The sequence below is a fragment of the Rhinolophus hipposideros genome (genome assembly GCF_964194185.1).
Source record: "Rhinolophus hipposideros genome assembly, chromosome: 8".
NCBI lineage: Eukaryota > Metazoa > Chordata > Mammalia > Chiroptera > Rhinolophidae > Rhinolophus > Rhinolophus hipposideros.
The window spans coordinates 91987162-91999359 of NC_138054.1; the positions used below are offsets into that span (position 1 = coordinate 91987162).

A 12198-nucleotide genomic window follows, 5' to 3' on the forward strand; every position below is an offset into this window, starting at 1 on the left:
TAAAGGCACGAGCCTGGGTCATGCCAAGGGGCAGGGGTAGAAAGATTGGGAATCAGTACAAACTGGATTCAAATGCTGCTTCTGGAATGTTCCAACTGCCACTACCCAGATGAAGCAGCAAGAGGGGTGACACCTGACAGAACAGAAACAAGCAGGAAGCAAACAGGGAAAAGTCTCTTCTCTCTCTTGCAGCCTGCAGTGTCCCCTCTAGACCCTATTGAGAGAACCTAACCCGGAGCAGCTGGCAAAGCAGAGACTGGTTCACAGTCTGGAACAGGAGGGAGGGCGTGGAGATTGGTCACCTGGTGCAGTCGGCCTGACTTCAAACCTAGCCGGTCAGCGGGGTGTTTCCTGCAACCACTGTAGGCCGGACTGGGCTTTGGCTGGGAGAGCACATGACAGCCAGGTAAAGGCAGCGGCGGTGGCTGGGTGCTTGCAGTGCAGGGCGCTGGAGTGTAATGGGTCAGGGTAGGAGGGTGACGGTGGATGGCAAGTATTCCCGTTGTTAAACAAAAGCTCGAGCTTCCATGGCTGAATTTCTTTTTAAAAGACAGGCTACGGCTAGGAAAAAAACAACCCCCCCCAAAACAAACAACCCCCCAAAACAAACTAACAAACAAACGGGCCTGTCCTGTAGGGTTGAAAGAAAGACGTGTCACTCGGGCGGGTGGGCTGTGAGCAGCAGATGGGCAAGTTCATGGGGACTAAGAAGCGGGGCTCCTGGGGCGCCCCAGTCCGAGAAATAGCCCCCAGGAAATTAACCCCAATTCCAACAGGCAGAGGGGCCCGCGAGCAGCCTGTCGTCAGAACCGGTCCCCAGCTGTGGACAGGGTGGCTGTGCTGTCGCCCACTCTCCAGCCGCGGTGGCTGTCACTGGGAACGTCCCCGAATTCTTTTCCGGTCCCAGGGCCGTCGATGGCAGGCCTGGGGAGGAAGACCCTCCGTCCTCAGCGTAGGTCAGGGCCAGGGGCCAGCAGCACACGTCCCGGGCGCACGTTCTGCGAGAGACGCGGAATGTCACGCGGCGGATCCCACTGCGTGGGAGCCGGGTCCCCAGGCGGCCCCGTCCGCGCGGCGCGGGAGACACAGGAGGAGGCGCGCGCCGGGAAGCCGGGGTGGGCGGGTGCGCAGCGTGGCTCTGGGGTCGCGGGGTCGCACTGGAGCCTCCAAGGGCTGCGGCGCGGCCTCCGGGCACCGCCTGGCGGAGAATTAGGCGCAGAGAAGCCCAAGCCGCGTCGGGCACGAGGACCCCGGGGCCAGGCGGGCCTCACCGCCCCGAGTTAGAGGGTTTGACTCCATCTTATCAGCTGGCAATTTATGGTTTAATGACTTTCTTTCTGGTTCTTTACGTGCCTTTCAAAAGCGGAGCGCACGCCTTTGTTTTCCTCCGGGCCAGTGCGCTCCGGCTCCCTCACTCCCATCCTGCGAAGTGACTCAGGCCGCCCGGCGTCTTTCCTCTCCATCACCCTCCACGCCGGAGACAGGATGTGATTTGCAAGCAGGGAAAACCAATCGATCCCCGATCGTCCGGCACCGGGCGAGACGCTCGCGACCGAGGGGCGTGGCCGAGCGATTGTACGGCCTGAGGCCCTACGTGCTCTGCGCGCTGGGGACTCTTTGCGTCTGCGCAGTGCGCGCCCCTCCTTTTCTGTCTCGGCTAGCGCCATGGCTCCCGTGGTTAGTATGGCTCCGCGTGAGGCCTCGGCTCCGCGACGTGCACGTGGTCCTCGCCCGCCTGGCTCTTGCCCGGCTCGCGCGGGGCGGCACTCTGCAGCGTCCGCCCGGGGCTGGGCTGGCACGCCGGCCGGATCGGGCCCGGGCCGCCGCCGGGCTCGGCACGTTGTGGGCGGAGGAGGCCGCGGCCTGGGGCCGGAGTGCGAGATCCGCGCCTTTGAGAGGCCGGGGCGCCGGCTCGGGCCCCTGGCTGCGGCCCGCGCGGAGCTGCACTGTCGGGGTCCGGCCTGGGCGGCCCGGCGGGCGTGCGGCAGCCAGGGTCTCGGCCTGGCGACCCGGGCGCAGAGCGGGGAAGGGGAAGGGGACCTGCCGCCCGTGGGACGCGCGCGTCCGGACGCCGGTGGCCAGCGCTCGGGGGCCGGTGGGCCTGTCCGTGGGTGGACGGTCCGGTTTCGGAGAGGGGCTCGAGGCTGAGGTCCTGTCGCGTGCGCGGGGCCAGTGAGGTCCCCGGGGCGCCCGCGTCCCGGCCTTGGCGCGCGGCTCCTGCGCTTCCCGGCGGCGGCCTCGGGTCCCCGCCCGCCCGGCCTGGGGAACGTGCTTCCCTGCCTCCCCTGGCGCCGGGCACCCCGTTCACGGGCTGGTGCACCGGCTCGTGCTCCTGGGTGGGCTTTGAGTGCATCCGCGCCTTTCCGTGCTTGGTTTAAAAGCGGGACGGGGGGTCCCGAGCGCGTGGCGAGCAGGTCCTTGACTCGCTGGTGTACGTCCCCGGGCTGGAGGCTACAGCAGCCCTTGGCTTGCAACGGGGAGGGACGTCTCCGAGAGAAAAACGTCCGCGGTTCCTGCAGTAGCTGGAGGTTTGCAAAGCTGGCCCAAGGAGCACGAGTCGTAGGTGAAGTTCTTGTACACGTACAGGAGGGGCGCTAAGAGGTGTTCTCGGAAAGGCCTTAGCGTTTGCAGGTGTTTCAGGGGGAGGTACAGGTAAGTAGGCTGTGCTCGTACAGACGCTGCTTCTTTTGATGGTGTTGGAGTGTGTAGAGGGAGAAGATTAAGCTTTGTGAGAGTCAGGGGACCTTGTAGGAGACACGCCAGCTGAGGTTTGAAGCTACTAATTCATAGGCTCGATTTAGTCAAAAGGCCAGAAATAGTTGACGGTAGTTTTGTAGTTAAAATCCAAGTTTCAGCTTCACCGTTGTTCCAGCCGCGAAGATGTGCGGGTCTGAGAGAAGCAGGTGAGACGCACTGAGGCAGAACAGCGAAGCCGGATCAAGGACCCGAGTCCCGAGAGTTAGGACAAGTGTTGCTTGCAGATTAAGACTGGTTTAGGTGCGCCAGGCACGTGTATGCCTGTGCCCGGATCCTGGAATAAAACGCGCATTCCTTGAAACTTTCGTTTTGGAAATTTTGTGGCAAATAAATAGGAAAGTTCCTGGTATGGTGGTTCGTAAGCTAACAGACCTTCGTGCTCACAGAGGTGGAGGAGGCAGCAGAGTGTAAATGGTTCCAAGGGTGCCAGAGTGATTCGATGACTTCCGCTTTCCAGCCATGATGGTGGAGTAGCAAAATGAAACAATGCAAAAGGTTTTCGTTTTAAAGTTGAATGCTATGTCCAAAATTCAGTTTTTCTACTCAAGACATATTAACCGTGTATTTTCACTGCTTGAATGATACAGTTTTAGACGCGTTTAAAAAAAAGTGCTGGAATGATTTCCCTTTCCGAGGGTCATGAACCCAGGTATTTTCCCACCTCTATTCTCGGGCAGAGCAGGGCTCTTGGAGCCCTTGCAGGGGAACACAATTCCATGGATTTCATATTTGTATGGACTTTTACATCTCCGTTTTGGTGCTTTTAATTTTTTGGGGGGGTGTAGGGGAGACTGGTTATGCTTTCATCTCTGTTTGTATACTTTCTTAGAAAAAGCTTGTGGCTAAGGGAGGCAAAAAAAAGAAGCAGGTTCTGAAGTTTACCCTTGACTGCACCCATCCAGTAGAAGATGGAATCATGGATGCTGCCAATTTTGTAAGTTACACCCTTGATGCCACTCAGGACAGTAATGAACCTTTTGAGATGTTGCTGAGCAAACACTGGAACACGTTTCTACTTTGGGCTCATAGGCAACTCGGCAGTTCTGGCTCTGTGTCGAACTCTGTCTGGACTGTGGTCTAGTTACTTGTTTCTCAGTCTTGAGTTCTCTCGTGTGTAACAACAGGTGTGAGGAAAACACGAGTGGTGCTTTAGCACATTGGTGCTAGAGAACTACCTTCTTTTCCTCTTTTAAGTGTCCAGAAAATGACTTAGAAGTTACCAGGAAACAGGCAAACATGCTGAGCCCCCGCATCCCGTTTGCACTTTGGTGTGTTAACACATCCGCGATGGGTCCTGGTGCCCGTGGACAAGGGGCTGCCTCCGGCCTGGGCCCGACTGCTGGCCTGGAGAGCCCTGGGCAGATGGCAGCACCTCCTCGAGCTTTCCACGTTACTAAGCGTCACAGCTGCAGCGTTTGTGTTCAAGTGTCCTGCATGCTGACTTGTAATTGGAGCTTGGTTTTTTCAGACCTTGCTCTGTACTGACTTTTTTTGCCCTTATGTCTGCTCATTCCCCGGTATTCCTCTGTTTCACTTAAATTTAGAAAAAGCAGCCTCATTGCCACATTTTGACTCTGCACCTTGGTTTTGGCATTTCACTCTTTTCCTCTCTGATAACCACGCTTGGGGAATTCAGGCTTCTCGTTGTACAGAAGCCTTCTAAATTTACATTTGTTCTTCAGTCTTCAGAGGTCAACTGTTGGCAAGATAATATCACTACAACAAGAATAATTTTCAAATAAAAAAAGTAGCTCGGCTTCTGGCCATTGATTATTACACAGAATGCAATGCGGGTAACCTCTTGTAGTTTACTGCCCTTGTGGAGGTGCCGTTTGTGTCCCTGTCCTGTACGAGGTCCCTCATTTGGCTCCTTAATTCCTTTTCTATGCAGTGACTTCTTGCTTTTCTCTGTGGCTTCTTTCCACTCCTCAACTCTGTGACTCCTTCCGTTTGTGTTTTGTGGCGCTGTCCATTGTTACCTCTTCCCTTCCTCTACACTCATCTGTACATGTGATTGTCTTTCCTTCTAGAAATCTTTTTAGGATAGAAAACTTTTATGAGTGTTAAGGTGCAAAAGTCAAGATTTCTTTTTTTTTTTTAAATAGTTATAATCCCACAGATGGTAGAAAAGTCAAGATTTCTGACCAAATCCTTGTTGGAGGTTTTAAATAGAGGGTTCTAGGAGTGTGGAGCTGAAAGGGAGAGACTTCAAATCATTGGGATAGAAAGAAAACTGAAGTGTCCTCCTTTTTGGACAGAGACCCCTGAGGCCCACAGAGATGAATGAGCAGCCCAGGCGGCCACAGCGCTTTGCCAGGTGTTCGCCTCTGGGCTCCTGGGCTGCTGGCCCTGCACCATGCACAGGGCCCCCGAGTGGATGATAATTATTTTAGTCACTGTGTTTGCTTCTTAACTAGGGTGAAGGCTTTCTTTTTTCTGGTTGTACTGAGGACAGTGCTTTATACCCCTTAGGTTTAGAAGTTGCTTGCAACCTTGGTTGGCTGTACCAAGCTTCTAGCTGTTTGGCCCTGGGTTTCCTGTCTTCTCTTTACCTTTGACCCACGAGTCAGACCTTCATGTCGAGGCACATTTGACCTCGTGTGGAGCAGTCAAGTATGTTCCTGCTAGGATTTTGTTTTCATAAAGCCAAATCGTGCCATTTTCCAATTGCTGTTCCTAGTTTTTAGACCTATAATCATAGCTAAAGATTTGCTGTCTTTTTTTTTTTAAGATTGAACATTTGAACTACATTTGTTCAGTGTAAGGAGTATGGAAATATTCTGTTGGTGAGACAGGTGAACTTGTCACTTCACTAATTGGTCCCTTTGACGATTTTTACAGGAGCAGTTTCTTCAGGAGCGAATCAAAGTGAATGGAAAAGCTGGGAATCTCGGTGGAGGGGTTGTAACCATTGAAAGGAGCAAGAGCAAGATCACGGTCACTTCTGAGGTGCCTTTTTCCAAAAGGTACGGGGAGGGATGAGTATCAGCTGCCGGTGTCCCAGTGCTGAGATGCGCACCCTCACCCAGGACAGCCATGATTTTGCTGCCTGGGCTTTGCTTTGTGCTTGCATCTGGTAATTTCTGGAACGGTGCCCAGTACGAGGGGGCAGTGAGGGAATGAATGAATGTTGTTACCCTAGGTACAAGGATTCAACTTTTGATAGTTTTAGAACATTTCTTTTTCATAGGCCAAAGTATTTCAAGCAGTAAAAACTTGCTTAGATTGCATTCTTCAAAATGAAGCTATTGCTTCTACTGCCTCTAGATGACAGTGACAACGTTCCATTTTAATTCTATTATTTGTTTTCCCTGTGTTACTAGAATCATGAGGAATCTGAAATTTCCGTTTAGACGGAAGCCGTTCCATTTTATTTCTGGGGGTCATTTTCCTGTTCTGAGGCACATTGATTCACTTGCCCTGCTGTGTTACACACTTTTGGTTGTGAGGATGAGGTTAAAACATTTTACAAGTCACTAAAGAATTGGGCATATTTATACCTAGCTTCTAGCCCAGAGCCTGGAATCTTCTTAGGCGCTTTTAATCAAACTGAATCAAATAGTGGGAAATCTGAAGGTGTGTTAGGACCGACTGGTTATAGTTCAGCTTCGCTTTTACTTTTAATGAGATCAGTCCGGAGAGGACTTGAAGGCTTGAGTGAAGGACTCCTGCCTGGCTGTTATTTCATGTGTGCAGCAGGCAGTTAGATAGGTCAGTGCACCTATGGGGAGGGACTCCAGGGAGTACAAAATGTCAAACTCGTGGGCTTTCGCAGAGCCCTTGGGGAAGGTTCTGTAATCTTCCTGTGACCCGTTTCCTCGTTTTCCAGAGACTCTCCTGACACAGCCTACTTCCGTTTTCACAAATTTTCTCTTCTTTACCCAGTAGAGAAAGAAAGGAGCCTTAATCTTCTATTACAGCTTTCCTATCTTGATGATAAGTTTTATTTTTTTGAAACATTTAAGATGTTCCTAATGAACTTTTTCTTGCTGGCCTCTGAACTTCTGCAGCTGTTCACCTAGCTTTCCTTCAACATTCTATTATGAAAATTGTCAACCCATCTCATCTGAATACAATATGATAGAAATAATAAATGAAAAAAACGTTTTAGATGGAGCGACTGAATTGATTTATTTTTATGTAGGGAAAAGTGGGTAAAATTGAACTGAGATCTTCATATTCTTTGGGAAGGTTGCTTGGTTGGCATAAGTAACACTGTTGCACGGTTGTGTTCACTTCTTGGACGTGTGACTTGGTTGGTCCGCGGACATTTGGGTCCTGGCTGATAAGCCAGTTTGCTTGTGCGTCTCATTCAGTCCTAACGGTCTGAAGGGATGGTAAGTGTCATGAGGCCGGTTGTTAGAGGGAGAACCTGAGGTTTGGAAAGGTTACCTGCCCAGCAGTGGGTTTGCTTGGCACTCTATTCCCTCGTCTTCTCTTTATGGCTTTGGGAAGATGCTGGAGTAGCCAGGCCAGAGGAGAAATGTGCCCTCTGTGCAGAGCTGGAGCCAGGGGGCGGGGAGGCACCTGTCCCACCGCAGAATGAGAGTGTGTATATAAGAGCCCCAAGGAGCAATCCCCATAAGCTGAACAACCTGGAAAGGAGGTAGGAGGTCTGAGGCAGTGAGTGACATGGGGGAGGGAGTGCCGGGAGCCCATTGCTTCCTCAACGAAAGGGATCATGGTCGTGTGCTTAATTGTCAAACAACCACCGGGCTCTTTCTCTAGTGGTCACTGAAAACGGTTTTCTAGGTGTTTGCTATTGTTTCATGGACAACTCTTACAGCTTAACCTGTTCTCATTTTTATTGCCAGTTTAGATGAACTGTGGCTATGTTTTCTTGTTAGACCATTGGCTGAGTGTATTTGCCTTATCTTTGCCAATTTTGAAAGGTGGGAAACAGCTTGATTTTTGAATGCAAGGGTTTCATAAAAGTTACAGTGTTTCCAAATGCAAGAAGGCCGTGTGTCTAGTGGAGTTCTCAAGTGTTCTTTCTCTGCAGGTATTTGAAATATCTCACCAAAAAGTATTTGAAGAAGAACAATCTCCGTGATTGGTTGCGTGTAGTTGCTAACAGCAAAGAAAGTTACGAATTGCGTTACTTCCAGATTAACCAGGACGAAGAAGAGGAGGAAGATGAGGATTAAGACTCCTTACTCTGGATTGTTCTGTATCAGTTCTTGAATAAAACATGGGAACCAAATTGGTGGTTTTCCTTGTATCTCTGCAGAAAATTGGAAATCGTAGTAAACGGGCTTCATTTGGGCTGCCACTCCCTTCTTTGTAATTAGACTTTTTCTCTGCTTGAAACTTTCAGTTCTCCTGATAGTAATACCAAACTAGAAGAGTCAGTCTCCTGTGAGGGAACTGACGACCATGTGTGACATCGAGCAGCTGGATTAAGGGTGTGGAGACGTGAGCTTCAGTTAGTCACTGTTTTACTTTAAAAAGTGACAGTTCTATCTGGTGCTTTTCTCAGATTCAGGAGTGCGAGTGTGGAGACGCCTGATTCAGTGAAAGCAAAACCAGAGACTTCTTTCTGAGGTTCTCTTGTGGGGAAACGGCAGCGTCGATAAAAATGCAGGGTCCTAGGGCATTTGTCTTTTCAGTGTTTGATTACAAATTACTCTTGATGCCCATAATTATCATGTATGTTAATCTGTTTTCTTTCTCTAGAAATAAGGTGTGGTCCTTTGGCGTCGCTGCATATTCTACTGCCCCCCGGAAAGGGTTTGGAGAGCGACTGTAAAAGTCCCAGGTTTTAAATTTAAAGTGCACAAAAATGAATTTGTCAGTGCTCCTTTCTCCAAGACTTGCCAACAGACTGTCACTTTGGTCTCCAGCAGGGGGAGCTGGAGGTGAGGATTCTAGAGCGCCCAGAAGTCAGCATGTGTGTGTGTCCTGGGTGGGAATTCTTTGCTCCCCAGAGCTGAGTCTCTTCACAGGGGCCAGGCATGAAGGACGTGATTCGGGGACAGTTCAGGCTGAAAGGAGTATTGAGATGCCCAGGGAATAGTCGCTTCCAGGCCATTTAGGCCGTGACTGGATTAAATGTCAAGTATTCTACAAACTGACATTAAGCAGGACCAAACCGCAAATGTTCTGCATGATTTGGGGGCGGAAAATGAACATGATGTCTCATCTTGGGATTTTGTTGCCCTGTGCGCAGGGGCTAGAGATCTGCGGAAGGTTATCTAAGAGGCTGTAAAGATGGAATTGTTGCTAACAACACGAAGAGTTTGCGAAGAGTTTGCGAGTGGCTTTGGAAAGAGACCCTGATGCCTTAGGGTGTCCTTGTAAAATCTTTTAAACAATTCTGTGGAAATGTCTGCGTCGTCTTAAAATTACGTTGTAGAAAATTCATGTTTTAAGGAGCTGGTCTACAGCTAATTTCCACACCTGAAATGTGCGCTCTGCTCGATGCATAGCTGGAAATGAAATGGTTCGAGCCCTGCCTTGGCTCCAATGTAACATTTGGTGCTCCTTGGATCGAATTGAGTGTTGAGTGAGGCTTGGCAATTTCATCTGTGGTAAAGGCTCTAGCATTTTCTATTTCTATGCAAATTTCCTGGAGCAGAATTGTTTACACGTTTCTCCGCCCTCATAGAAGGCAGGGTTTCTTTTCAAATAACTGAGGCATCAGTGGCTTTCTGCCGGGCCCTTAACCATGATTAGTTACTGTTACTAAGTTTATGACTTGCCTTTGCAAATTTTACTTGTTTGTTACATTGATGTTCCCCTGTAGTAATTCTTAGTGTGGCTGTAAAATATTAACCCTGGGCTGAGATTAGCATATACATTTTTTTTAAAACCACTCCCAGATTTTAAACCTTGTAATAAAATTGAGACTTAATTGGTTTTTCTATGCTTTTTGAACTCTTGTAATTGAGTTTTGATCACATTTTATATTAAAGTGGCTAACACTTGGCTACTGTTATTGTGCAAGGCTTTTGTTTTTTTTAAAGGATGTTAATCTGTTTAGCAACAAAAATTTTGTTTGCCCTCACTGATTAATTCCTGTACTGACAATGACCTTGGTCTTCATTAATCTTGAGAAGATAAAGTCCTTCCGTCCCATTTCCTTTAGTTACCTCGCTGTGCCTCAGTGAGATTCCGCAGTTGACAGAACTGAACTCTCGGTGTAGAATTTCTTCAGATCTTGCTAACAAATGACTTTTTCTGATGGGGCGATAATAGTGTGAACCTGAATTCCATTACACCCATTGCACCAGCTGTGCCTGAGCCACATTTTAGACCGATTTCCTTTGTATCTCTCGCCTCATGACTCACCTATCCGATCTGAAATATTCGAGGCACAGGAACGGACTGGGTCATGGGGAGTTTTAAGCTGGGATTTAAGATCATAAAAGAAGGGAAATAGGAAGTTGGCACAGTCGTTCTCAGTGGACTCTGGTTACCAACACCACGTCTGCCTTGGCTTGAGCAACACTGGCTCTGATTGAAGGTTTACTATCTTGTTTTCCTTTCAAAAGCCTCGGTGACCCCCCTCCCCGTGACTTTGACAGTCGTGCAAGTGCCTTTCTTTTCTGAGTGGTGGTGTGCTCCTAGCTCTCCAGGAAGAGCCAAGAGTTGAAATACATAGGTCTGAACTATGTATTTGGACTTCAAGCCTTTTTTCGGGGACACTTGATTTCTTGGAAGGTGAGCAGGACCTCAGTGAGGCTAGAATGGTCCCCTGGTCAAGTCACTGATGACCTCAGGCGAGCCTGGAACTTGGCTTCAGTGGCCCACATCCATTTCCTTCCTCTTACTGCCGTGGTCCTTCCTGACTCACCTCCCAAGCTTATCACATGTTGGAGGCATAGCCGGGCGCTGGCCCCTCCTTGTGAGGGGGGGGGCACACAACTAGGATGGGAGTCCCTGAGGAGACGACAGATTTGGCAGTACCATGGAGACAGACCTCCCCTTGGTGACACCTTGGACAGAGCACAGGGCTGGCTGGGGTCAGAAGCCGCCTCGACGGAGAGCTGCTGCAGGCGGTGGCTGAGTCCTGGTAAAGAGCCTCTTCTCTGGGGAAGTGAACTGGTGGTGGGTTCTTTCTGGAAGGTAAGGAACAGTTCTGGTCCCAGCAAGGAGGCGGTGCTGAAGGAAGCGGGGACTCTGCCTTTTAGATGATGCCCTAAGGGTGCTTATCTCAGGGAACAAAAACCTAAGAATTTGTAATCCAGACATTTTCCTACCTCTGGGAGGATTGGAGACTCCACATTCTCTTTCCTAGGCTATTTCAGGCTAAGCTGAAATGTAAAGGCTGTGCTGATACCATTGCTAGAACCATACTATGCTTTCATTTAAGGCTTCCTCAGGTTCAGGGCTGTGTCCAGGAGTCTGCCTTTCTGACAAGCTCCCTGCCCCTCCCCAGCAGCCCCAAGTGATTTGGATTCCAGGGGGGCAAGACTCTTGAGAAACAAGCTTCAAGTACAAGTGAGGTCTCGGTACATGGGCACTCAACCCTTCGTTTCATGGGATACGGCTATCCTGCCAGTGACAGTCTCAGCCACCTTTGAGGAGGCCCAGTCAGAGCTGTGACCTGCTTGACTGGCTGGGAGGGGCGCAGGAACAAGAACTTCACTGCCCTTGAGAGGCCCAGTGTCATAGGGCCATGAGATGGCCATGCTGGGATCTGCTGCTGAAGGAACGGTCCTCGCAGGACTTGGCCCTGTAGGAGCAATTCAGAGACAGAATAGGGTTTGTGTCTGAGATACTACCTATTGCAGCTCTCCTCTCGGAAAAACATTTTCCCTTGGGGCTTTTGCAACTAATATATTTTAACAATATGTTTTGATTTTTGAATTATCACTGAGGTGATTAGAAGCTCTGTGATCAGCACACACGAGAACCTTGTCTCCTGAAACTGTAACCTTAATTACTTAACTCCTTGTTCTCAGAATTGCAGTTTATTGAACTTTCACTTTTTGAGGGATTGCTTTTAACTTCAGGCATTTTTGGTCCATTGTCATTAAAACGCACACAGTTCAACAATAACAAGAGCTCCCCTTTTAAATATCACTGGAGATTTCTAGTCAAAAATCCATTTGTTTCTGCCACTCCACTTTTTGTTTTGTTTTGCTTTTGGTCATTCAGTAATGTTACCTAGCAGCAGCATGGGCAAGAACTCGATGGGGGAGAGGATCACGAATGATGAGCGTCAACTCGAATTTTTGCCAAGTGGAGCAGTTGGAACTGTTCAGTCTTGAACGATGTCTTTACTTTCTCAGCCTGGCCTTGGAATTGGAGCCAAGTTTAATGGTGGTGGTGGTGGTGTTGTGTGTGTGTGTGTGTATATGTGGTGTGTGTGCGTATGTAGTGTGTGTGTGTGTGGGGGGGTGTGTGTGTATGTGGTGTGTGTGGTGTGTGTATGTGGTGTGTGTGTGGGGGCATTCTGGTGATGGGCCATACAGTAAGTCAGTTTCTCTAAAGTGG

General features: G+C 49.6%; 1 protein-coding gene across 1 annotated transcript; it reads left to right on the forward strand.

The window, feature by feature from the left end:
* Positions 1 to 1645: 1645 nt before the first annotated feature.
* Positions 1646 to 9688, forward strand: RPL22 (ribosomal protein L22). Its single transcript, XM_081054708.1, has 4 exons — positions 1646 to 1677; positions 3587 to 3691; positions 5599 to 5723; positions 7760 to 9688. Exons 1-4 carry the CDS (start codon positions 1666 to 1668, stop codon positions 7902 to 7904), a joined length of 387 nt encoding a protein of 128 aa, XP_080910834.1. The 5' UTR covers positions 1646 to 1665; the 3' UTR covers positions 7905 to 9688.
* Positions 9689 to 12198: the final 2510 nt, after the last annotated feature.

Bases quoted from the DNA above. Each gene is read 5' to 3' on its own strand.
- RPL22 (XM_081054708.1), top strand. The intron at 3,692-5,598 runs GTAAGTTACACC...CGATTTTTACAG, and splicing joins TCATGGATGCTGCCAATTTT to GAGCAGTTTCTTCAGGAGCG. The intron at 5,724-7,759 runs GTACGGGGAGGG...CTTTCTCTGCAG, and splicing joins GAGGTGCCTTTTTCCAAAAG to GTATTTGAAATATCTCACCA.